Source organism: Ictalurus punctatus, chromosome 16 (genome assembly GCF_001660625.3).
Source record: "Ictalurus punctatus breed USDA103 chromosome 16, Coco_2.0, whole genome shotgun sequence".
NCBI classification, from domain to species: Eukaryota; Metazoa; Chordata; class Actinopteri; order Siluriformes; family Ictaluridae; genus Ictalurus; species Ictalurus punctatus.
The window spans coordinates 21,962,948-21,989,304 of record NC_030431.2 but is presented as its reverse complement, the minus strand read 5'-3'; the positions used below and the strand labels follow the sequence as shown (position 1 = coordinate 21,989,304).

At 37.8% G+C, this 26,357-nt stretch overlaps 1 protein-coding gene across 1 annotated transcript; it reads left to right on the top strand.

The window, feature by feature from the left end:
• Positions 1 to 876: 876 nt before the first annotated feature.
• dmtn (dematin actin binding protein) lies at positions 877 to 26,357 on the top strand. The gene is made up of 16 exons (XM_053687065.1): positions 877 to 3,385; positions 4,714 to 4,771; positions 6,954 to 7,010; positions 7,792 to 7,947; positions 9,930 to 9,974; positions 11,494 to 11,623; positions 12,505 to 12,549; positions 12,674 to 12,820; positions 13,136 to 13,245; positions 14,500 to 14,605; positions 15,229 to 15,287; positions 17,647 to 17,695; positions 18,810 to 18,817; positions 19,726 to 19,791; positions 20,423 to 20,503; positions 20,725 to 26,357. Exons 2-16 carry the CDS (start codon positions 4,763 to 4,765, stop codon positions 20,836 to 20,838), a joined length of 1,182 nt encoding a protein of 393 aa, XP_053543040.1. The 5' UTR covers positions 877 to 3,385; positions 4,714 to 4,762; the 3' UTR covers positions 20,839 to 26,357.

Genomic DNA, 26,357 nt, shown 5'->3' with positions numbered 1-26,357 from the left:
ATGTAGATTTAAATTAGAAATAAGCCAAATGAATACTGTTGTGCTCATGTATTGGTGTGATGATATATTGTCATAAGAGAATATGAATTAATGGTCTAAATTTAGCATGTCAGGTGAAAGAGGTGAAGTCTGCTTTGAACAATATTCTAGCAATAACTGAATCCTCATGCAGCTGCTGTATTGTTATGTGGGGTTTTATGTCCTGTTGAAAATAGTCAACTGTAAGCACATGCCCTGATGTACTTGCCTGAAAAACATATTTCAGGCTATGTCTACATTAATCCGGGTCAATTTGAAAACGCATATTTTTCTCTACGGCGTTTTTGTCCAGCGAATACCGAGCTTTTCGAAGCGGATAAATTTGAAAACGGTGTTTTCTCCTTGTAGCGTGAACTGAGAAATCGGAGATATTCAAAAACTTTTTTTTTTTTTAGTCATGTGACACAATCATGTGACCCATTCAACTCAGAACAAACAAGATGGTGGATGATGTACTGAAGTTGTTGCGCCTGCTATCCAGTTTAATCGCTTTGTTAAAGATTAATGTCACTTTGTACAACCTTCAGATTCATTTTTAAATAAGCAGTATAGTGATGTAAGCATTTTCAGACATTTCAGCGTGGACGAGGAATTTTTGGAAAACATTTGAAAACACCAGTATAGACGGCGAGTGTTTTAAAATGGAATTCCAGTTTTCCGATCTATCAGGATTAATGTGGATGTAGCCTGAGTGGTCAGTAAGCTTTCGAGCCAAATAGAACTAAACTTTGCTTATTGCAAAAAAAAAAAAAAAAAAAACACTTACTAGCTAGATGAAATCTCTGCACTTTTTTCAATGTTCAATTGAGGTTTTTTTTTTTTTTTTAACATTTATTTATTTAGCAGACACCCTTATCCAGATCAAGTTGCATTTTATCTCATTTTATACAACTGAGCAGGTGAGGGTTAATAGCAGGTTGGTAGTGCTGGGATTTGAACTCACAACCTTCCAATCAGGAGTCCACTGTCTTAACCATTGCCCTAAACCTTATAACCGTAAGCTTATAGTCTCTGTTTGAATGATCCAGGCTGGTAGGCTAAATGTCAGTGATTGATATCAAGTTCAGTGCATGCATTTATCCTACAGTCACCCTAATAAAATTAAACTCTTTTTCTTCCACCATTGTTTCATCAATTTGCTCACCTTCCAGTTCCTACCCACCAGCCAGCTAATGTTCTTAATCCAAGGCATGTGAAGCTAACCAACCTCATACTGTACATCACATGCAGCATACCTTGCACAGAGGAAAGCACTATCTGCCCTCTTCTACATACATGAGCTCAGGCTAGTGTCTCTGTGATTGACAGCAGAGAGAGAGAGAGAGAGAGAGAGAGAATGAAACTCCTCCCACCCAGAAAGCATGGCCAGTTTTGTTCTCTAGTCTCCCACCCACAGATGGCTTTGTCCTTGTAGGGATTCGAAAATCTTCCAAAGATAGGACGAATGCTTTTCTGTTGTGCTGCTCAGGAGCCAAACAATTTAGTTGTACTGTAATGTAAACTGTACTGTAATGTATATGAGTAACAAATAATGGCTTCTTCTATTTCTTTATTTTCAGCTCAGTTTGTTATCTAAAATTGTTTCCCAACCCCTGCCATACTGGTTTGATCAGTAATTCTACTGATAATAATATCATGTCTTTCCTCAAATAGTACATAATCGAATCCTGAGATAAAGTCTGTCCCATTCACAGGCATTATAAGGAAATATTAGTATCTAATGTCTACAGTTGAGTTTAAGAAGCCTTTATTAATAAAAATATATATATTGTTGTGGATAATAAGCTTGAAGAAGCTGCTTTCATTTTGCATAAATTTTAATTGTTTTCCCCCCTTTTCTTTGCTTTACATGGTACTGAAACAAGAGTCATGCTATTAACCACTAACACAACACCCCCCCAAATAGCATGAAAAAAAAACATGCTGTTTTTGTCGACAAAGCATCTTTCTCCTCTTTCCCATCTGAAGGGAAGTGAATTCAGTAAGCCCCCAGGCTCTCAGACCATACTCACAGTTAGGTGAATGTGCTCATGTCATCAAATGTTTAAAGCTGTTGTCTCTGCATCTTTAGATGAAATTGAAATGCAGCTAATTAACACATTTAGCACTGGACTGTTCCTCTAGGCAATCTAATGTTCTAATGCTTCACTCATTACTCCGAATGCTAATGGACAATCCTATAAATGATTAAGTAATCATTAAGCCTTTTTCTTCATTTAATAGTTACAAAAAGTCTGAATTCAGGCTGAAGATCAGGTTTTATTCAACTGGTGATACATAATTTAATACTACCTTTGACTCTCTTAACAATTAGCATTGATATTGACTGCATGAGTAGGCTATACTGCTTTAAGTGTTTTCATTCCTGCTGCTTTTAGTACAAAAGAACACAGCATTCTGGGCTCAGATGATTAAAGAATGTTTTAATAGAGTTTTGATAGATAGTTGATATAATTCAAACGGTTCTTGGCAGTGCACTCGCGCAGGAGCGTCTGTATTTGCGCCGGATTACGGTGAGGTTGAAACAGAAGAATAGAGTCGGCCATCTTCTCTCCTCCCCCTCAGCATTAAGCACAAACTAAATTTATGACAAAACAGGATGTGACATCCCGCTTTCTGATGAGTTACACCATCTTATTCCAGACAGACATTTATCCAGACACAGCGCTTTGTATGGGTGCTGGGAAATTGGATTTTTATTATTTACACAACGTGAGAGACTAGAGACTGGTTGTGTTTATGATGCGCTGATTTATGGCCAGATACACCATTTTACATAATTAAGTTGTTAGGGAGCTGACATCAGGATGCATTGAATGCATGTGTATTTTGTAACTTAATTTCACTTCAATACAGAAACATTAGTGATTTTTATAAAATATTCATATATGTTCAAGTACTATAAACGTACTGTGCATGCATTACTGCATGTGTAATACTAAATTGGGATTTAATTCAGAACAGACATGAATTTTTCATTATAAGTCATATATTTGATGCAGTTCGCTTTAGAACATAAGCAGCTAGAACTGAAATTGCACTGAGTTTTATTAAGACACGCTTGGCAAGGTGGTGAGAGAAGCTAAACAGCTGTACTCAGCCAGTGACTCTGCTTCTGTCTGTTAAGGGCTCAGACAGATCACAAACTTGAAACCTAAAGCCCCCCACTATGCTAAGGACTTGCTTCTGGCCAACAGCCTGAATGAGTTTTAATGTCTCATTGAAAGACAATGGGACAGTCCTGACACCATCCCCTGCAACACCAGCCATCAGCTTCATCTACAGCCTACCAGCTTCACCACAATAGGAAACATTCTAGAGAACGAGTGTTTATACCTGCTGTAATGTAAGTGATAACAAGAACTAAATTGTCTGGATAGTCCACAATTATAAATGCTCGGTGTGTTGTTTATCAATGAATTAAATTTTATAGATATAAGACAAATCACTGTTGTGTAAGAGGAATAAATCGCTTTAGGATGTAAATAATCAACTTCGCTCCATGCTGCGCTGCATCACATGACCCTGTCGTGGATTATTTTCCTATAATAGCACATCCCATCATGTTTTATTCCTTACTTAATGCTTGATGGTAAAATTGCCATTTTAAAACACATCAGGTGTCCTGATAGTCTAAATATTTAAATTATTGTTACATGTTTTCAAATTGAAAATGAGTTCCTGTGTCTGGTAATTGTGCTGTATAAGCTAACACCTGATACTGACGCAGCTGGTCTGATGGGAGGCTGTGCACAGGGCACATACACAGCTGAATATTGCTGCTACAGCAATCCATGACCTTGAAACATGGCTTAAAGTGCAGTTCAGACACTAATGATTCTAGTGTCTGTGTGTTGTGCTGAATAGTAATGCGATTCTGTGACCAGTGGCTGTGTCAAACTATCTGAATCTCATAAAAGTGTGCGATAGTTTCGATGGTTTTCTTTTGATGATCTCACACTGGTCTTCCCTTTTTGAATATTGCATAGAACAGCAGTTGATGAAAATGAAGGGTTTTTTCTCCCAAACATTTTGGACAGTTGGTTAAATTGTGTGGCCTGATGATAAAGTCTGTGGTGGGAGTTTTGCGTCAGAAATATAAAACAAAATAATAACATCCAAAAGCAAAATACTATTAGAAATAAAGCATCTGCTTATAAGGTCAGGAAATCTAAATATAAAAATCAAATTTCTAAATATAAGGTGAGGAAATCTTAATATCTAAGGTGAGTAAATTTGCCAGTTCCTAGAAGCAAAGGAAAAATTCTGGATGAAAAGTGAAGTGGTAAAGGAATCATTTTTTAAATTAATATATACATAATATTCTTGTTACCACTTAAATTATGAAAAATATAAACGTTTTTTAAATTGAATATCATTTCATTTTTACATTGAATTGAATATCATTTCAATATAATTGAATTGTAATAATTGTAATAAATTATATTAAAATAGATTAAAGTATATTTTAATTAAGTAAATTAATTGCATTTGTGGCAGCTTTTTAAAAAAAATCTCATTATAATTCTATCATATTTTATTATATTTTGTTTCCAGATGTTGAAATATTATGTATTATTTACTACACTAATATTTTATAATCTACAAACAAAACTGACCACCTCTTGGGTAATAATGTAAGCTGGACATAATCCTGTTGATGTTTTATGACAGATCTAACAGGCCCAGAGGATCAAGAGAACGTTTGTAGTAAACATCCGTCATGCAAAAGGTAGGTGGACTGTTTTTTGTGCTTGTATTTTCTTTATTTTGTACCTGATGCTCTGTTACCATCTGTTATTCATTGAAACAGAGAAGATAATTGTAGCAGGATGTGCGTATAGTTTATATATTTACTGAACTGTTACATGATTTCACTGCAGATAATTACTTATCAGATCATCTAAGATTAAAGTGTTTTATTTCTTTAGGTATGAAACACTAATACCGTTTTTGTTAAAGGATATTTATTTTATAATTAAGTTTTAAGTTGAAGTTAAACTTAGTTTAATGTTGTCTGTTTTCACTTTGGGTAACGGTTTCCTAAATTACCCATAATGCCATTCGACTATCTGCTGACAATGGTGCAGTGGCAACTTTCATGCTAATACCACCATCAACAGCATCACATTCATCATCTCATAGGTCATTGACTCGAGGAGCCAAGTCGGCTCTGCTGTAACTCAGCACAACTTTATCGTATAACTGAATTACATGTTGGAACTTTGAGTTTGCACCAATGCCTCCACTTTTTCTAAGCTGGATTTCTCATTAATATGACATTGCGGCTTAGTGGTTAGCACGTTCGCCTCACACCTCCAGGGCTCGAGTCCCGCTGGGGCCCTGTGTGTGGAGAGTTTGCCTGTTCTCCCCGTGCTGCGGGGGTTTCCTCCGGGTACTCCGGTTTCCTCCCCCAGTCCAAAGACATGCATGGTAGGCTGATTGGCGTGTCTAAAGTGTCCGTAGTGTATAAATGGGTGTGTTAGTGTGTATGTGATTGTGCCCTGCGATGGACTGGCACCCTGTCCAGGGTGAACCCCACCTTGTGCCCGATGCTCCCTGGGATAGGCTCCAGGTTCCCCGTGACCCTGAAAAGGAGTAAGCGGTAGAGGATGGATGACATTGCCGGAAAATGGTGAGCGAGAAAAGAAGCTAGCAGAGAAATCTGATTGTTATCTCTTATGTTTAAGATTGTTGAATTATTTTTCTCCTATTAAATGCCATTGTAAGTGTGCTAACTTCTCCTGCGAAAAATGAAAACATACCACCGCTAAACACATCACAAATATTTCAAGATAAACATTTTTAATGTGTTGCAGGGTGTAGTTTCCTTTCAATTGTTTTTCTATTAAACACCAATCATCGCTAATATGAATGAAGTGTTATTATTCAAACTGACTCAAAGCAGTGGGTCTGATAACAAATAAAGGCGTGTACAAACAGACACTATGTCAGATGATCGTCACTTCGAACACGACAATTAACACTGCTAAGCGCTGTATTTCCTAGTACTTGGAAGTTTGCCTCGATAATCTAAATTTCCAAACTGCACGAATTCCACTATTGAAGGTATGCAAAGTGTTTATGAGGAGACTGGAGGTCTATCCAGTGCCCTCTTCCAGCACTGACTGTGCATCACAAACAAAATGGCCGACGTAAAAACAATTGAATGCACATTTTTGAGTGACAAGTGATGTCTTTTTTCCTTAAACTTAACAAACTATTTAAAAATAGTTAACGGTCAGAAGAGAAGATTCAGGTAGATGTTATTCTCATGTGAAGATTCCTCACAGCGCCTAACAACTCGTGATGATGCCTTCTAGAATAATAAGGATCAGCTGAGGGAAATCCTAAATGAATGTCCATCCATCCATCCATCCATCCATCCATCCATTATCTATACTGCTTATCCTACTGGGTTGTGGGGAACCTGAAGCTTATTCCAGGGAGCATGGGGCACAAGGTGGGGTATACCCTTGACAGTCCATTGCAGGGCACAATCACATACACATTCACACACGCATTCATACACTACGGACACTTTGGACATGCCAGTCAGCCTACCGTGCATTTCTTTGGACTGGGGGGGGACCGGAGTACCCGGAGGAAACCCCTGCAGCACGGGGAGAACATGCAAACTCCGCACTCACAGGGCAGCGCTAACCTCTAAGCGACCGTGCGTGCTAAATGAGTGTTTGGTATTTAATTAAATAAAAGCAGTGCTTGGATGGTATCTGTTTTCTATACTGTGCCTGGTGATTTAATGATGCACTCTTGCATCCTGACTAAGGAGCAAGCAGCGTTTCGGCTTGACTGATCATGCTTGTAATAGATCTCATGCCATTTAGTCCATGCTAAACTGGTCTGGTTGATTAAGCATTACTTTTGACCTATTGTATTGACCTTTGACCCAGCAGGCAGGGACGACCCCATCTTCTAGTGCCCCCGGATCTCCAGCCACTTCCATTGTGGTAGGTCAATTTCATTTCCATGGGCATCTACTTATACTGTGATCTTCCTCATCTACATACTCTACAAGGCCAAAATTTTATGGACACCTGGCCATAACACCCATAGAGAGAGATAGATAGATATAGATTTTTTGATTATTCATGGTTATTATGTTAGGATTCAGTGTCTATAATAGTAATAACCTTTAATTTATACTGCAGTGTTTATACATGCAATACAGCTAAAAGGGCTTTGTACGATTGGAAGTTAAACAATAAAATATAACTAATATAAATAAATAAATAACACAAAGTATTGGTTTTAACACTAATTTTGAGCTGAATCATAAAATGCTTCTTCTTTTGTACACTGAACTTTTATAGGTACTGTATCATTGTTAATTTAAATAATTTCTCAGATTAAATGAAACCCTTAGCCAGTAATGAGATGTCAGAAACTGTGTAATGACTTCCAAAGTTGCAGTCTTTTTTTTTTTCCCAAAATGCCTGCTGTTTGTACTTGTGAAAGATAAAAGCGACAATACGTTCACTCTTATTTCCCCTAACACACACACACACACACACACACACACACACACACACACACCTGGCACTTCACAGAGAACGAACTTCAAGAGCTCAGCTTGTATCAGGATTGTTTATATTGATCACAGAAATAAAAAATTGGGGATTTATAAAACGGGTTTTCAGTTTTATTTTATTAAAATTTTAAAAGACTACGAGTGATCAATAAGTAGTGAGTAAAGACATCATAAAGAGCTTTTTTGTTCCCTTCATTCAGGCCAGAATGGATAATCAGGTGATCGGATATAAGGATTTAGCAGCAATTCCTAAAGACAAAGCCATCCTGGAGGTGGAGAGGCCTGACCTGATGGTGTATGAACCTCATTTCAACATGTCATCTTTGGATCGTGTCAGTCTGTCCAGGAGCAGAGAAGTCAGTAATGCTCTGAGAGGTTTCCATCATAATGACTTTTATTCTGAGTTATACCATAGCACTGTTAAATTCTCTAATCTGATTGGTCAGATGGTGTTGATTAATTTTCTATAACAGCAACATTGACCGTAGTGCTTCAGGGCAAATCACATGTTTATATTAATGCACTCATACGAATACATTATTGTATCTATAGTAACAACTATGTATAGACATTACATAAAACACAGCACAACACAACACTGTGTGTGTGTGTGTGTTTATGTATATTTCATACTAAATTGTTTCAGAAATTAAGACAAAATCTAAGATAAGGCAACCTGAGTAAACACAAAATACAGTATTTAAATGACAATGTAATTTATGGAAGCAAAAAGTTATCCAATACCAACTTTAGCCTGTGTGAAAATATATTGCTCCAGTAGTTACTAATTCCCTAAATCTATGAAATTCATAATGGGGTTCAGCTGGACTAGACACAATCAGGCCTGATTACTGCAACCCCATTCAATCAAATCGACACTTAAATAGAACTTTTTAACAGCATGAAGTTGGTTAAAAGGTCTTACCCAGTAACACACTATACAAAAATTGAAAGAAATTCCAGAAATGATGAGGAAGTGATTGAACTACATCAGTCTGGGAAGGGGTACAAAGCTATTTCAAAGGCTCTGGGACTCCAAAGAACCACAGTGAGAGCCATTATCTCCAAATGGAAAAAAGACTCAACACAGTAGTGAATCTTCCCAGAAGTGGCCGACCTTCCAAAATTCCTCCAAGAGCGCAGAAGCGACTCACGCAGGAAGTCACAAACGAGCCAAGGACAACATCAAAGGAACTACAGGCCTCTCTCACATCAATAAAGGTCACTGTTCATGACTCCACTATCAGAAAAACAACTGGGCAAAAACGGCATCCATGGAAGAATGGTGAGGCGAAAACCACTGCTAACCCAGAAGAACATTAAGACTCATCTGAATTTTCAAAAACACACCTTGATGAGCCTCAAACCTTTTGGGAGAATGTTCTGTGGATTGAGGAGTTGAAAGTGGAACAGTGGTCCCGTTACATCTGGCGTAAACCAAACACAGAATTCCACAAAAAGATCAACTTACCTACGGTAAAGCATGGTGGTGGAAGTGTGATGGTGTGGGGATGCTTTGCTGCTTCAGGGCCTGGACAACTTGCTATAATTGAGTGAAACATGAATTCTGCTCTCCACCAGAAAATCCTAAAGGATAATGTCCTGTCTTCAGTCCATAAGTTGAAACTCGAGCGCAACTGGATTATGCAGCAAGACAATGATCCTAAGCGCAGGAGTAAATCCTAGTCCTAGAAGTTAGTTAAAGACTGGGTCGGAAGCGTTTGGTTGCAGCTATATAATATTACCAAAAATTTTAATTTTTTTTTCGACTGTGAGTGATTACAGGAACTTGTCTCACAGAATTTCAACATTAAATGTAACTATGAGTGGATAAAAGTACACATCACTCTCAGAATTGTAATTGTTAGCAAATTCATCATGTGCTGTTGTAGAAAAATAATCAACTTCGAGGTCTTAATTCTGCTATAGGTCGTTATATGAAGTGTAAGAAGTGTTTTATTTCTTTACTGAAATGTAGTGAAACTGTTTTATTTAGTTTATGTTTATTCACTCTATTGCTTTCAGTTGATGAAAAAAAGATGTTTCTTAAACCATGATCAAAGAAGGTTGATAGATTTTTGTTAATATTATGATTTCACAATTAAATTACTTAGATTATATATATATATATATATATATATATATATATATATATATATATATATATATATATATATATATATATAAACAAACATTAGTTGTTGATAACTGATAGATTCTTGAATGTGCACGTAGACACATTTCTGAATTAATGTGTGTGTGTGTGTGTGTGTGTGTGTGTGTGTGTGTGTGTATATGGGTGAATGTGTTTTTGTGTTCTCGCGCTTATTTCCCCTAGAGATCAATGTCGCCTCATTCCATCTCTCCTCCGCCTTCCCCAGAGGTGAGTCATCTGTGTACAGTTATATAAAGTGTTGTGTTCATTGTTATTTTATTGTTCTACTCTGCTTTCTGCTTACATATAATTAAAACTACACTCTCATGTACTGTAGATAGTGGTATATGGGTGTACTGTGATGATGAAATCACTGTTGATATTATATATTATTGCACAATATAAATTAATCTGGTCATCTTGAATAATTGCTGTTGATCGCTTTGAAAGTAGTAAGCTTGTGCTCCACTGATTTCAGTCGCAGGTTAACATTGCTCCCACCAGTATTCAGAAAAATATTAGACAGACAAAAGACAAGCTATAATACATATCTTATAACATAAGTGAAATCACAGTCTTTTGCAGTATATTTCAAATTTCCAGATTCAAGTATTTTGGTGAAATCCTTTGCACTGAGCAGAGATATGTTAAAAATAAAAATCAGAGCTCTGCAGCTGCTCGTCGAATGGATTACACACACAAGTCTGAATAAAAAGCTCTTGCTAGGGGGATAACCTTGTAGTTTTGTACTTTCCTGAATAGAAAAAGTACTTTTTATGTGAGGTAATAGAATGTGTGATTGATTACATTTAGAAAACACTGATTTATTACTCAGCAATCAATAATTTTCCAGAATTATCCACCCAAAATTGCTAACAAACTACTGCCATACTAGGTAATATGGTGAATTTTTCTTTCTGTTTGACACCTATTAAACCCCAGACCTACAAGTGGTGATATGGGGCAATTTTGGTCAATAACTTCTATTTTCTGCAAGGTTTTATTTTTATTAGGCTGCTGGACTGGAGTAATATCACAGCAGCACAGTCCTGACTGCTCTCTCAGGAGAAAAAAAAAAGTATTTTATATTCAACTGGCCAATGGAGTAAATCACAACGAGGCATAAATCTACAGTGTCAGATTGACAGATCCACAGTCTGGCCTGTTGAAATACAGCTTTGGATCGTTAAGGTCTTGCTGACTCAGTGTTAGTGTGAAGTAAAAAAACAAAACAAAGCAAAAAAAAAATTAGCCCTGTCTAGACAGATTCAGAAGTGCACTTATGATGTGTGATGATATTTAAGACATTACTATCAAGCATCCACATTTTAAAACTGTGCAATCAATATGCAGTAGTAATTATATACGTAGCATAATATTTTGTAAAAATGTAGATTGTGAGCATAAGATCTGTAAGTCCTCAGTGGTATGTGAGTCCAGTCCAGAAGACTTTACAATGCAATACTACCGGGATTAACGCAGCTCGGTTCAGGTATAGTGGGTTCTGAGTAGGCAAAGATATCCTGGGAAATTTAATTATCATTAACAAGTTAACATGATTACTACTAATTAATTGTATGATCAACAGTAATATTAGAAATGAACTGTGTGATCTTTGTGCAGCAGATTATACTGTTACTCCTAATTAACTGGCAGCCTAATTCAGGTTACTCTGAAGTAAAAATATGCCACTGATTGAATAGACTGATTTATCTTTTTTTTTTTTTATATCTGTTCTTTGGTTCAGATATTCGACTCTAAAGAAAAGGAGTGGGTGGAACATGACTCACCTGGCACATCCTCCATGGGCTCAACCGTGCAGCATCGCAAAACAAGCACCTCATCCAGAGGCCCCTTACAGCACTTCCACAGACCAGGTAATCAGTTCACCTGTCCTGATCAGGTATAGCAACAGATTTAGTTCCTTAGTTTAGCTGTGTCAAACAAGTATGATAACTGGCCTGTACTGAACAGGTCTGATAACTGGCCTGTACTGAACAGGTCTGATAACCCGCCTGTACTGAACAGGTCTGATAACTGGCCTGTACTGAACAGGTCTGATAACCCGCCTGTACTGAACAGGTCTGATAACTGGCCTGTACTGAACAGGTCTGATAACCCGCCTGTACTGAACAGGTCTGATAACTGGCCTGTACTGAACAGGTCTGATAACCCGCCTGTACTGAACAGGTCTGATAACTGGCCTGTACTGAACAGGTCTGATAACTCGCCTGTACTGAACAGGTCTGATAACTCGCCTGTACTGAACAGGTCTGAAAACCCGCCTGTACTGAACAGGTCTGAAAACCCGCCTGTACTGAACAGGTCTGAAAACCCGCCTGTACTGAGCAGGTCTGAAAACCCGCCTGTACTGAGCAGGTCTGAAAACCCGCCTGTACTGAACAGGTCTGATAACCCGCCTGTACTGAAAAGGTACGATAACTCGCCTGTACTGAGCAGGTCTGATAACTCGCCTGTACTGAGCAGGTCTGATAACTCGCCTGTACTGAACAGGCACGATAACTCGCCTGTACTGAAAAGGTACGATAACTCGCCTGTACTGAGCAGGTCTGATAACTCGCCTGTACTGAGCAGGTCTGATAACTCGCCTGTACTGAACAGGCACGATAACTCGCCAGTATTCAACAGGTCCGATAACTCACCTGTACTGAACAGGTAACTCTTTAATCACTAATAACCAGTGATTTGATCTAAGCACGATACTACAGTCTTTTTAATGTGTTTCTTTGTTTTTTAGACAACGGAACCAACATCTACAACAAGCCTCCCATTTACAAGCATGGTATTTACTCTCATCTCTTTAATCATGATATTTTTATGAATTCAGTAACATTACAGGACTGAAAGAGTCAGAGACTGTTATTTTACTGATCGTTATTTCTTAGAAGCCTCTTTCTCCCTCCCAGAAGGATCAGCAGCATCCCATAATAAGCATAAAGATGAGGTCATCATCTTGTCCTCTAAGTTCCCAGCAGCCCAGCCTCCTGATCCCAGCCAGCCGTCCAAAATAGAGACGGAGTACTGGCCCTGTCCTCCATCACTGGCTAGCATGGGTAAGCTAGTGGTAAACTAGAACATAAAATTGTATATTATTAATAGATGATAAATTAATAGATCATAAAATTTCATTTATATAACATTTTAATTTTCGTGCCATTTTTAATATATATTTATCATTATTTTCTGTTAGTGTCATATTTCTTTCTTTTTTTTATCAGAATTTTAAATTATATCATAACTCTTTAGTTTATTTCTTAGTCAGGGCGTATCATGTTATAATAATTTTAAAAATCATTTTAAATGTATGTATCCTAACATGGCGTATGTGCACAGTTAAGCCTGCTGCGTGTCTCTGTGGCTCTCTGTAGAGATTGAATGGAGGAGGAAGGCAGCAGAACAGGGCAAAGCTGTCGAGGACGATGAATTTGAGGACCTGACTGAGGATGCAAAGAGGCTGCAGGAGCAGGAACTTAACAAAGTAAGAGCACAGACACACTCACACAACAGCCGTCAGACATTTGATACCACGCCCAATGCCGTCAGAGAGGCTTTTATCTGAAATAAACGAGGCCTCGAGCCCGATGAGAGTGTGCTCTTCCTCTACTTTCAGATCTGTTTTATTTGAGGTGAAGTTAAAGTGTCTTACTGCCATCTCTATTAAAATTGCCAACATTGGATTTTGATAAACATATGTTTCAGTTGTTATTTCTTGGTAAGAACATAAAGGGGTACATAAGTCTAATTCTGGTAGTTTGCTTGTACTCATTTACAATAGATAAAGACATTCAACCAAATATTTTGATACAAAATTAACTACAGAAGACCCAAAGACACTTGAAAGTGAATAATCAACTCCTGCTGTAAAGTGGAGCTACTTTTACCACCCTGAATTGACTGTTTTTTGACTAAACATCCTGAAGTGTTTTATTTCTCTTACACCACAACAATTTTTTTTAATTATAAAAGCACACTATACAATTTTTATCTATTTACAGTTGCATTTAATGTTTTAATGCTCCTACATATAATGTAAAACAAATACTTTTTTCACTTACATTATAGCAGCTATAAATAGTTGTTCCTCACTTCTTCTTGAAGTTGATACGGCAGAAAAAGAAAAGAAAGTCCTCCATCCATTAGTCATTAGTCCTCCATTAGACTTTCCTATGGCAAAAAGTGATGACACTTCCTTTAATGCTAAATAAACTTCTCCTTACACAAAGCTTATATCAAATAGTATATATGAACTAGTAGAGTTTTTTTTTGTAATTTATTTCCTACTAATCAAATTTGAGAATTCAATAATGCTATGGTTATAAAATAATACAAATATTTTTGCAGCAGGTGCAAAAAGCTTGTGCTGTTTAGGTGTATGTAGTGTAAACTGCTTGTCTCATCAGTGGACTGCTACTGTGATAAAGATCTCTGAATGAGCTGCATTATCATCATAGTGTTATACTGGTATAGATAATGATACACAGAATTTTCCAGAAAAATTTGTTTTTAAAAACGGTAGAAGTTTCCGTCTTTAAATAACTGAACTCCCACAATGCTGATGCACTTTTCTATGGTGTTTAATGTCATCTTCTTTGAAAATGAGAAGCTGTTATCCTGATTTACTGAAAATCATCACATTGGGTAGATGAGCAGACTGGTCATACTGTAAATGTATCATCCCACTACAACATACCTTGGGTCCAGTGCACTTCTCTGATTACAATTCACTTTTCAGATCCAGTCCAACCTGGGTAAGCTGATCCTGAAGGAGGAAATAGAGAAATCAGTGAACATCCGGAGGAAAACACGCTCACTGCCTGACAGGACACACATGCACTTGGGTGAGTGATGGCCTAATGGTGTATTGTGTTGGCTTTTGTTTTTTTTTCCGACTGTGTGCATGTGCTGATAATGAGTACATCGTAATCTCTACCAAAATGCTGCTTCAAAATAGCTCAGTAAAGAGCCTTAGTGGTTATAGAGGGCTGTTTTCAGTATTGGAGACCTGGAACCTTCTTTCTAAACCCATTCAGCAAAACTGAAGAGCTACTTTTTCAGGTCATGACCGAGGACAAGTGGCACTCGTGTAAAAACAGTAATGTAACATTATTAGTTATTACAAATGTTCTGGACAGAGATAACAATCATTTTAGGGCAAAGCCGTATTCAGGACTTTTTTCTACAGTGAAGTAGCAAAAGGTTCCAGCTGTACAGATTTTTGTACCTGCTTATCGACCATAATGGAACCATGCTGTGAACTGGATTTGATTCCTTGCTGGTGCAGTTCAGGAGGAAGCTTCGTCTCTTTACAGACAGTGTGCCTAAAATATGTAAAAATAAAATAAAATAAATAAATAAAGACACATTAGTTGTAACTGTGTAATGTGAAAGCAATGTTTGGTAATGTGAACAGACTGGTGGATAATGAAAGGTTTTCTCTCTTTTTTTCTGGTTGCAATTTCAGCCAGTGGTGCATCTAAATCCGCCACTCTACCTCCCTGCAGTCGCTCCGTCCTTGCTCGGGTACCCACATTGCTCCTTCCTTCCTCACTCACCCTCTCATTCTCATACACACACATTAGTGCTGTGTCCCAAACTGGTGTTTGATACTAGAAAAGAAAGCATTACAATTATAAGATAAATGCACTATATGGCCATACATTCGTGGACACCTGACCGTCACACCCATATGTGGTTCTTCCCCAAACTGTTACCACAAAGTTGGAAGCACACAATTGTACAGAATGACTTTGTATGCTATAGCATTAAAATTTCCCTTCACTGGAACTAAGTGGCCCAAACCTGTTCCAGCAATGTACTACTCCATAAAAAGTTGGAAAATGCTAATAAAAACAAAGAGGAGTGATTTGTAAATGTACTCTGACTTGTATTTAAACAAAAAACCTATAAATACAAGGTTTTTGATGTTGAACCCAATCAACTGCATAGTTATTTGTAGAAAAACCTTTATGTTGAAATTGATGAATGCAACACGTTCCAAAAAATTTGGGACGGGGCAATATAGGACTAATAGCGATGTGACAAGTTGAAATAAGAAGCTGATGTGAAACAGGTGAGACAATCGTCTAATCGTAGTATATAAGGAGCCTCCAAAAAAGGCCTAGTCCTTCAATAGCAAGGATGGGTCGAGGCTCGCCAATCAATACAGCCGTCGTGTTCTCCGAGCCAAAGAGGAAAAGGACCATCCAAGCTATTATCAGTGTCAGGTCCAAAAGCCAGCATCTATCATGGTATGGGGGTGTTTCAGTGCCCATGGCATGGGTAACTCGCACATCTGTGAGGGCACCATTAATGCAGAAACATATGTACACATTTTGGAGCAACACATGCTGCAATTCAGAGCAGGATTCATTCTGCCCGGATTATAAGCACATGGTTGCGTAAGCAGAGAGTGCGGGTGCTAGCATGGCCTGCCTGCAGTCCTGACTTGTCTCCGACTGAGAACTTGTGCCGCATTATGAAGCGCAAAATAAGGCAATGAAGCCACGTACAGATGCTGAAGAAATGCATAATGGATGAATGGGGGACAATTCCGCTTGCTAAAAGAAAAGGTGATGTTACACAGTGGTAAACAGTCCCAACTTTTTTGGAGTGTGTTGCAGTCATCAGATTTGAAATGAGTGTATATTTTCCAAAGTAAATAAAATTCACAAAGTAAAACATAAAATAATGTGTTAAAAATGTGCTTTCAGTATAGTACAGAGTGAACTGAATTTTCAAATGACTCTTTTTGTTTCTTTTTTTGCATTTTCCAAACTGTCCGGACTTTTTTGGAATTGGGGTTGTACCTGTGCACAAAGCGAGCACAAGGTTTGAGTGGAAGAACTCGAGTGTCCTGCACAGAGCCCTGACCTCAACCCCACGGATCACCTTTGGAATGAACCGGAACACTGACTGAACCCCAGGCCTCCTTGCCTGACATCTCTTATGCTCTTGTGGCTTAATGGGCAAAGTCCCCACAGCCACCCTCCAAAATCTAGTGAAAAGCCTTACTAGAAGCGTGGAGGTTATTATAACAGCAAAGTGGGACTAAATCTGGAATGGGACATTTGGCTAGCATGTATAGCCGTGATGGTCAGGTGTCCACGAACGTTTGGCCATATAGTGTAGTAGTTTGTCTAATGTTGTACCAAAGGACACAGGAATGCTAATTATGTGACCTCTATGCTGTATGATAATGCACCTAATTTTATGATGTTTCCTTACACATATAAATGTTATATTTCATACTGACTCAGCATTTAAACCTACCCGATGTATCCTCGCCACACTAGAGGATAATCAAGCTGATTTTCAGGCTGATTTGGCCCTCCCTATCTTCCCAGCTTATCATGTGGTGTGGGGTGTGTGAAATCGAACCTGAATCAAAATCTAATCTTAACCTCTCTGATATCTCACAGTCTAATTGTGGCCTCTGATGTAAAACATGTCTAAAACAAATTACAATTCAACAGCCTGTGGTATAGAAATTAACACCAATCGTCTCAACACAGTTTTGAGTCGTGTGAAAATTTTGGTCTGAAGTCACAGGGTTTGTTTTTTTTTTTCAGAAGAAATTCTGCGAGATTTTATGTTCCAAGAATCATAAGCATAATCTGAAAGTGTGTAGTGTTTTATTCTGGAATAGAAATTGTACTGTAGGAGGGTTAATGACTAAAGGACCACTCAGAACAGGAAATCTATAGAATTATATCTGGGTTGACTTGTCTCACATTTTCAACATTGCTTAGGATTATATAAATCTGGCTCAGGGTTGGGGTTATAATACAAACTGTTCTTCAGCCATAGATCAAGTTTTTTTTCTATGCAGTGACACTGAGCACTCAGAATCTTTCCTCAGTTTGTTGTTTCCTGTCTATAGCTGCAGTCTGCTGAATTCGTCTCCACAGACAGTGAAAAAGCCACAACAGGTAAGTTTGAAAAAACTAATACAGCATGTAGCTGTAATCTGAGAACTGTAAACTGTAGTCTGTAGTAAACATGTTCCATATTAATTATATAATACGTAACATACAACTATGCATCCCAATATCAGCAAAGATTAGAAGGATAGAGGTGAGAAACACTACAACATACATTCAGATATTTGGGATATTATGTACTTGGTGTAATTATCTCTTAGACATACTTAGACCACGCCCAATGACCAGGGATTAAGCCAGCAGGCTTTGTACGTGTTAGCCTTCTCATAACTGATAACTGATAATACATTGCACCTCATTGTCATTATAATAAATTACCTACACAATTTACTGTAATAATAATATACAGTAGGCTATAGGGAACGGGCCATTATATGGTTGTCGCTGCGATTGCATTTTGGAGGGTGCTTATCTTGCTCTGACATTTTTTACCTAAAACATTTATACTCACTGTAGCCTATATAAAATATTCCTTTCTTTATAAATTGTATATTTTTCTTGTTATTTAACAGCAGGGTAGCAAAGGCATTAGCAAAGAGTCACTATATGTCTTGCCTAAACTATTATTAATGTTGTCATAAATAACCTAAGAAACTGTGAATACAGTTGTGAAAATATCTTCTTTAAAGAGGTCCTGGTATAAGAAACTGCCAGCCAATAAGACAACAGTATTGTTCCTGTCCATGGTATATGTCACATTTTATTTAAAACCGATATATTATTGTTATAATTTGGACACTTCAAATAATCCTCCCCCCCGCATTGCACTCTGCATTGTTTTTGGGAGACATTTGTGCTCCCAAGATAAAGTGTATCACACGAGGAACATGCGTGCTTGAGGAACAGTGTGCAGTTGTGTTTTCTCGACATTTAAAAGCGTGGGAAACAGAACTGCAGAATACTTGTCACGAGTATTGTACTGTATATGAAGCAGGTTTTTACTATCATCACATCATGGACTTTTGATATTTAAATTTTTATTATTATTTGATTATTATTATTAAATGTAATATGTCTGTCATGTGTCTTGTCTATAGTCATCTATATAGTGTAATATTTTATCACTAACTCTCTGTCTTTCTCTTTACATTGTGTTCCTCAGGACTGCAGGTAAAGCTCATTCTTTGCATTATCACACGCTTGTGACTGCCGGTAGAAGTAGCAGGAAAACCATGTCCCCCATTTTTGCATGCTTTTCCTTTTCTTTAATCTCTTCGTTCCTTGCCACTAGTGTACACTTGATCTGCTCTTTATTCATTCTGCCTAACTCATTTAATCTTGGCTTCTTGCAATTAGAGGGTGACATTTTAATAAAGGTGCGTAGAACTTGGGTGGAAAAGATCGAGGGAATCACTTGAACATGCAGGTGGACTCATTTTAAAAACCTGAAGTAGTGTTGACAGACAGGATTATTGTGTTAAGAGCAAATCCGAGTCCAAATACAGTCTATACAACACTGGATTATCTTGAAAGGGGCAGGGCTTGTAGAGCTCGGGGCATTTGCATATTCATAGAATCTGGAGTATTGACGTGGGAAAAAACGTAGCCACTTCTGTCCCTTTTTCTCTCAAATGACTATTTTGTGAAACTTCAAGTAATTTGTTATTGAATAAAGATTATAATGCAGTCTTCTTAACAGGTTTTTGGGTAGCTTTAGGTCTTCATGTTATTATCAGTAGTATTGTTGGGCAGAGTGTTTTCACAGGAAGGTTATACATGGATGCCAAAAGAAACTCTTCCTCAGTTTTAAGTAAAAGATAAGCTAGTATCAACACTGAGGAGGTCAAGGAAAATGCTAAACTTTGCATTTGACACTAGGAAAGCTGTACACTCCACGCCCTTGTAACTCTCTACTTGCAACGCCTTTGGCTTGATAAAGAGCCTCAGAGCTTTGGTTACTGTGAGGTCCTCTTGATGAAGGGCTTTCACACTGAAGCCTGACAATCTGCAGTAACTCATGTTGACTGTGTGCATTCTGTGTGTGTGTGGCGCTCCATTCTCAAATCCGTTGTGTGTAGAACGGAGACACTCAGAGAGGGAGAATGGATCGAGGAAACTCACTGCCTAGCATGCTGGAGCAGAAGGTGAGGCCGAGTACTGAATATCAAGAGCTCCTCCAAAGTTTGCCATATTTCCTTGTGAACCTCACACTTCATACTCGCATCTCATAATGCTGCACTCGTCGAATGGCAACTGTAATAAGACATGGACTAGAAATGACATTACCATGTTTCTAATAAAAAAACTTTGGAGGTTGTATATGCATCATGTGCTTTTTACCTGAAATATGTAGTTCTCTCCAGCGGGATACTGAACACAAAATGCGTATTGGGCCTAGATATCTAATTTGATGTGTGACACTGTAAGCTCAGGGACATTAGAGGTGTGTTTTTCTCCTAAAATCAACAATCAATACATGTATGAGAGCTCCAAATCCTATCATATTGAGTCTCTAGCTGCTTTCTATCTACATTTATGCAATTGTGATTCAGTATCTATGGCTGGATTTAACTGGAAGAAAAGTGGCTTTAGTCTTTATTTTTATCTTCTTCATCACTGGGAACTAAATTCACAGAGGCCACACCTCCTTTACTAAGACTGACATTCACTGAGACCACACCTCCATCACTGTTACTGACAAGCAGAAAGGCCACACCTCCTTCACTGGCACAGAGGCCAAAATGTGTAGAAACTCTGCCTGTGTTTTGTTTCCAGGTTTTTCCATATGAAATGCTCATTGTAACCCACAGAGGGCGCTGTAAGCTTCCACCTGGAGTAGACAGAACCAGACTAGAGGTACACACTTCCTGTGATTTGTCTTTTAGCTGGCATTAGTGTCAGAACTGTTGTTATGGAGCAGTAAACACCTTCTGACCAATCAGATTTGAGAATTCAACAGCACTGTGGTATAAGTGTTAATAACTAATGGGATAAAAACTGTTGATAGTGGACTTCTGTGGACTTTTGAACTACAAGGTTTGTGTCATGTAATTGCTCGTATCTTTGTCTCCCCACAGAGACATCTCTCTCCTGAAGAGTTCCAGAATCTATTCGGGATGCCGATGGCAGAATTTGATCGTCTGTCACTGTGGAAAAGAAATGAACTGAAGAAAAAAGTCTCGCTTTTCTAACACAAAGGATCTGCCTATGGACAAAAGCATTCTCTGATACTAACACAACTCACACGTTTCAGGATAAGTAAATCAATAATCCACTGTTAACTCCAACACATATCATGTGGCTTGTGTATGTCTCTTATAGACTTGTGCTCTCTTTGTGCAGTGAGTCAAAATACAAACTTAACATATCCGTATGTTATAAAGCAGAGGTCAAAGATCACAACCCCCTCCTGAAGATTTGCCTCCCTGTTCCATTTTTCATTAGCATAGGCCCAAATTGGTCTCAGTCTTAAATAATGGATTCTTGAACAATGCCTCTATGCCCCTCATGAGCTATTGTGTGTTAGATTTGACACGCAAGTAAACAGTTTCAGTGCTACTTGCAGCATCCTTATACCCTTATAGCCTAACGACTTGCCTGATATAAGTGTGCATTTAGACAAAATGTACACACTCCACCTCAGCAGTAAGAGAAGCTGAAATCATTACTTCAGAGATTTACACACGCACTTCCCCTCTGTACAGCGCCATACTGGCTCCTGATCTAGTTAGCATGCTAATTAGCTAGCAGAATAATATAATGGGGCAGCACAGTGGTGCATCAAAGCTCCATGGTTCAGAGTATGATGTTGAGCTTGGGTTAGTGTCTATGACGAGTTTTGCATCCGGGTTCTTCCAGTTTTCTCCAACCTCGCAAAAACATGCTAGTAGGTAAATTGGCGACTATAAATTGCCCTGGGCATCCCACTCAGTGTTTCTGGGATAGACTCAGCTTCCACTGTGACACTAACCAGGACAAAGTGCTTACTGAAGATGAATGAACAAGTGAGTAAAGGAATGCAGTTCCACGATTTGTTATGTACAGATGGAGGAGTTGGAAGAAAACAATACGATTTGAATACAGACAATCAAACGTTCGAGTTTAAGTAGAGCCAGTCTTTATCACGTAATCAACCCCAACAGGTGATCAGGTCTCATAACACCATCCATGTTTTGGCTAATTACATGCCTACTCACCAAAGAAATCAGTAATCTGACAGAATACTGATCAAAAAGTAGAAAAATACATTAGAATAGGATAAACTTGTGCACTGGGCTACTCTTTTTATTATTATTATTTTGTTCATCCATGTCCCCGATTTCCCATACATAGCAAAAACATCACAGCATGTGACTTTTAACTTCCCTCTGCTCCAAATTCCAGTGATCATCAGTGTGAAGACACTCTCAGAAATATGTTGCAGCATGGAAGAAAAATGTTTCATGATCCATTTATGTTGCTTTTAAAACTGAATATTTCCATTTATGAGAAGTGAGACACCTTTTGGGATGGTAATATTGACTGTCTGTGTTAGGTGGCAAGAGGAGCAGTTTTATGGCAAAGGACGATGCCATGTTGCTTAACTAGATAATGTCAGTGATACTAGCCTGTAGTAACAGTAGCCAATATGTTTCCCTAACTCATCTTGACCAATCAGAATGGAGCATAGCACAGAGCCATGTAATACAACCCCAATTCTGAAATATTTGGGACCGTATGGAAAATGTTAATAAAAACAAAGAGGATTGGTTTGTAAATGTACTTTGACTTGTATTTAAACAAAAAACATGGTATTGGACATTTTACCTAATCAGCTGCATAGGTTATTTTGAAATTGATACATGTAAAACATTCCAAAAAAGTTGGGACAGGGGCAATTTAGGACTAAGAGCAATGTGACAAGTTGAAATAAGAAGGTGACGTGAAACAGGTGAGGCAATCATCTGATCATAGTATATAAGGTCGAGGTTCGCCAATCTGCTAGCAGGTGCGTCAGCGAATAATCCAACACTTTGAGAACAATATTCCCCAAAGATAAATCGGTAGGATTTGGGGCGTTTCACCTTCTACAGAGCACAATATAATTAAAAGATTCAAGGAATCCGGTCAAATCTTGGTGCATAAAGGGCAAGGTCAAAAACCACTTATGAATGTGCGTAGTCTCTGATCCCTCAGACATCACTGTCTTAAAAACCATCATGAGTCCGAAATGGAGATCCTGACATGAGCTCGGGAATACTTTGGTAAACCTTTGTCAGTCGACACCATTCGCCGCTGCATCCACAGATGCAAGTTAAGACTTTACTGTGCAAAGCAGAAGCCATACATCAACACTGTCCAGAAGCGCCGCCGACTTCTCTGGGCTCGGTCTCATCTGAGATGGACGGTAGCACAGTGGAATTGTGTTTTTTATGGTTGAATCAATATTTCAAATAGTTTTTTAAACAAACAGCCATCGTGTTCTCCGGGCCAAAGAGGAAAAGGACCATCCGAGCTGTTATCAGCGTCAGGTCCAAAAGCCAGCGTCTGTCATGGTATGGGGGTGTGTCAGTGCCCATGGCATGGGTAACTTCAACATCTGTGAAGGCACCATTATGCAGAAAGATATGTACACATTTTGGAGCAACATATGCTCTCATCCAGATCAGGACAACACCAAACCACATTCTGCCCAGATTACAAGAGCGTGGTTGTGTAAGCAGAGAGTGTGGGTGCTAGCATGGCCTGCTGCAGTCCTGACCTGTCTCCGATTGAGAATGTGCCCCGTACAGTGGCGCAGCTGAAGAAATGCTTAATGGATGACTGGGGGAAAATTGCTTGCTTGCTAAACTTTACCAACTGGTGTCTTCACTCAGCCTCCAAACACTTAATAAGTGTCATTAAAGAAAAGGTGATGTAACACAGTGGTAAACAGTTGACTGTCCCAACTGTTTTGGAGCGTGTTCCAATCATCAGATTTAAAATGAGTGTATATTTTCAAAAATAAATTAAAAATGCACAAAGTAAAACATCAAATAATGTCTTAATAATGTGTTTTCAATATAGTACAGAGTGAACTGAATTTTCAAATGACTCTTTTTGTTTTCATTTTCCACACTGTCCCAACTATTTCGGAATTGGGGTTGTAATATTAGTATGGCCAAGAGGTGGAGAGGGGAAAGTGGACAAGCTGAGGTGGACGAGGGTGAATTAAAAACAGAAATGGAATGGAGGAGGGTAAATCTTCAGGAGTAGCTTTAGTGGCTCATGATTCATGTATAATATCAGCATATATTGAAACAGCTCAATAGTACTCTTACATTCAATCAAAGAAATATTATACAAATATAATTGTACATTCAAAGACTCTAATGTTAAGAAAACCGCTTTAAAATCCCAGATTATCGCCTTATTCCTTTTATATTAGTGAGATTCTCAAAGTGCCCAGTTCAATTTATAACAGTCATATATATGTGTATATATTTACACAACCTTAATTTATGAGATATGATCACAATTCCTGTTTATTGTCACCAAAACAAAAACAAAAAACAATTGTGCCACTGTATAAATATTTAATTTATTAATTAATATTTATTTATTCATAACCATTGAGGTCTGCTCATAAAGTGAACCACTAATGTAACTACATCCTGCACATATATATTAAAACATATATTTTGTAATTCATGAAAATTGCATGATATTATCTGACTGCAGTTTTCATGCCAATCGTTTGTGTGTTTAAGCTTTTCCTTTTCATTTCTCTTTCTCACACAATGTAGTAACTGTAACATCAGGGACTAATGATTATTACAACACATCATTTTTCACGTATTCACATGCTAAATATACCAGCCTGTTTATCTCCGATTGAAACATCAGGTTTATAGGCCATAATCATGAATCATTTTTCGGGTTCACGCTGAGTTCAAATGCAAAACACCAAACCTCACATCAATATCAAAGTATGCAAAGAATCGGAGGTTAAATGTCATGAATTTGACTGCTGAAAAGAAAAAAAGTTTTGGTTCCTTTAACTTAAATCTGAAGCCCTATCCATTCAATCTGTAGTAAACATAATTTTTCACATATTTCCCTGTACTGAGGAAATAAGATCAGAAAATATGCTTAAAATTGTATATAAATGGAAGTCTAAGGGCAGTTGTTGAGTTTCATGAATATCAACACTTAAAAATGTAATTACATCATGCAAATTAAAAATGACAACCATTACACTTCAGCTATAATGGTCTTAGGATGAAACATGAATGAAAGTTTTACGGATTTTCTCCAACTTTATAAGACTACAGCAATACAGTAAAAAGTAGTAGCACTTTCTGGAAAGTTTGGTTGTATTCATACAGTGTTAAGCTACAAAATTACCACAAAAAGCATCTTATACAGATTTGGGGCTTTATTACAAATAGTTTTGCCTGAAGAGTTTGAAAAAGCAATACAGCAATTCTATTAGTAAGAAATTAATATAGATTAACTGACAATTCGGACACGGTATGGGAAACAAATTTGTTTATTTTTGCGCTGTCGGCGAAAATACTTCCCAAAGAAGCCACATCAGGGTAGAGTGTTGCGTGTTGCCATGCCAACGTACAGACTGACTCATAGCCTGTAGTAATTGTAGTAACGATTTCAATGTGACAAACTGTTGCTAGAATTGAACGTTTATGTAGTGAACACAGACAAGCAGAGTGATACAAACAGTGAAATGTACCAGTGCTGTTATACTAAACATCAGCAGCACTCATGGAACTGTTGTATAATGGAATTTAAACACATGCCCTTAGACGTTCATTATATGAAATAAACAGGTTTTCTATTGTTTTTTTCCTTTTCTATTTTAACTCAAATAATCAATATTGCTGAGATGCAAAAGATAGAAATTTGGTTTAAACATACTGGAGTATTTCTTTCTTGCCGTTTTTTTCTTCTTCTCCAAATTAGATTTGTGAAATAAAACTCAATCGCTAATTGCAAAAAGGAATCCGAAATAGTGGATTCTTATTGCTGGAAGGCAGCAGTGACATCACAACCAAATGAAACTTATGATGCCATGATGATGTGAAAAATTGTGAGTAGGGTGTGAACAGTGGATTCAGATAGATTAGTTCCTTTTGAGGATTTTTACACAGCTAAACACATATGTGACTGTTTCAGGTTTAAATAATGAATTCTTCAGTAATAAGAAGAGATAAAGGGAATTGAAGAGATTTCATTTCGGTATCCTGCTCGGTGGATCGAATGCCAGGTCATATTTCTCTCCAGTCTTGTTCATTTTAAGCCGATAATTTTTGTCAGTGGCAGAAATGTTTAGTTGTTTTCATTGCAGTCTGAAGACACACAAATACACACACCTATCTGCAAGGAGATACTGTTTAACATTTTACCCCAAGCCTGGAAAATTGGCCAGAACTATATTATAGACTTTTGGTAAGACTTTTTCTCATGTCGGTCTCATCCTGAAATCTTTTAGACTATTAATAGAGTGTAACAGATACAGTTTTAAATTTGTGTTGTGTAGTTGCATATTTGAAATGTTAACTCAACATCACCGGTCCTGTGTAGGCTGCTGGTAAGTCATGTACTGCACGCTTAATAACCACGTGATGATCCACAAAATGTTTCTGTTCACAGCTTCATGTCTGTATCATGGTCATTTTACTGTCGGCTCCATAAATATATGTACAAAACAAATAAAATCACTGTCTGTTCA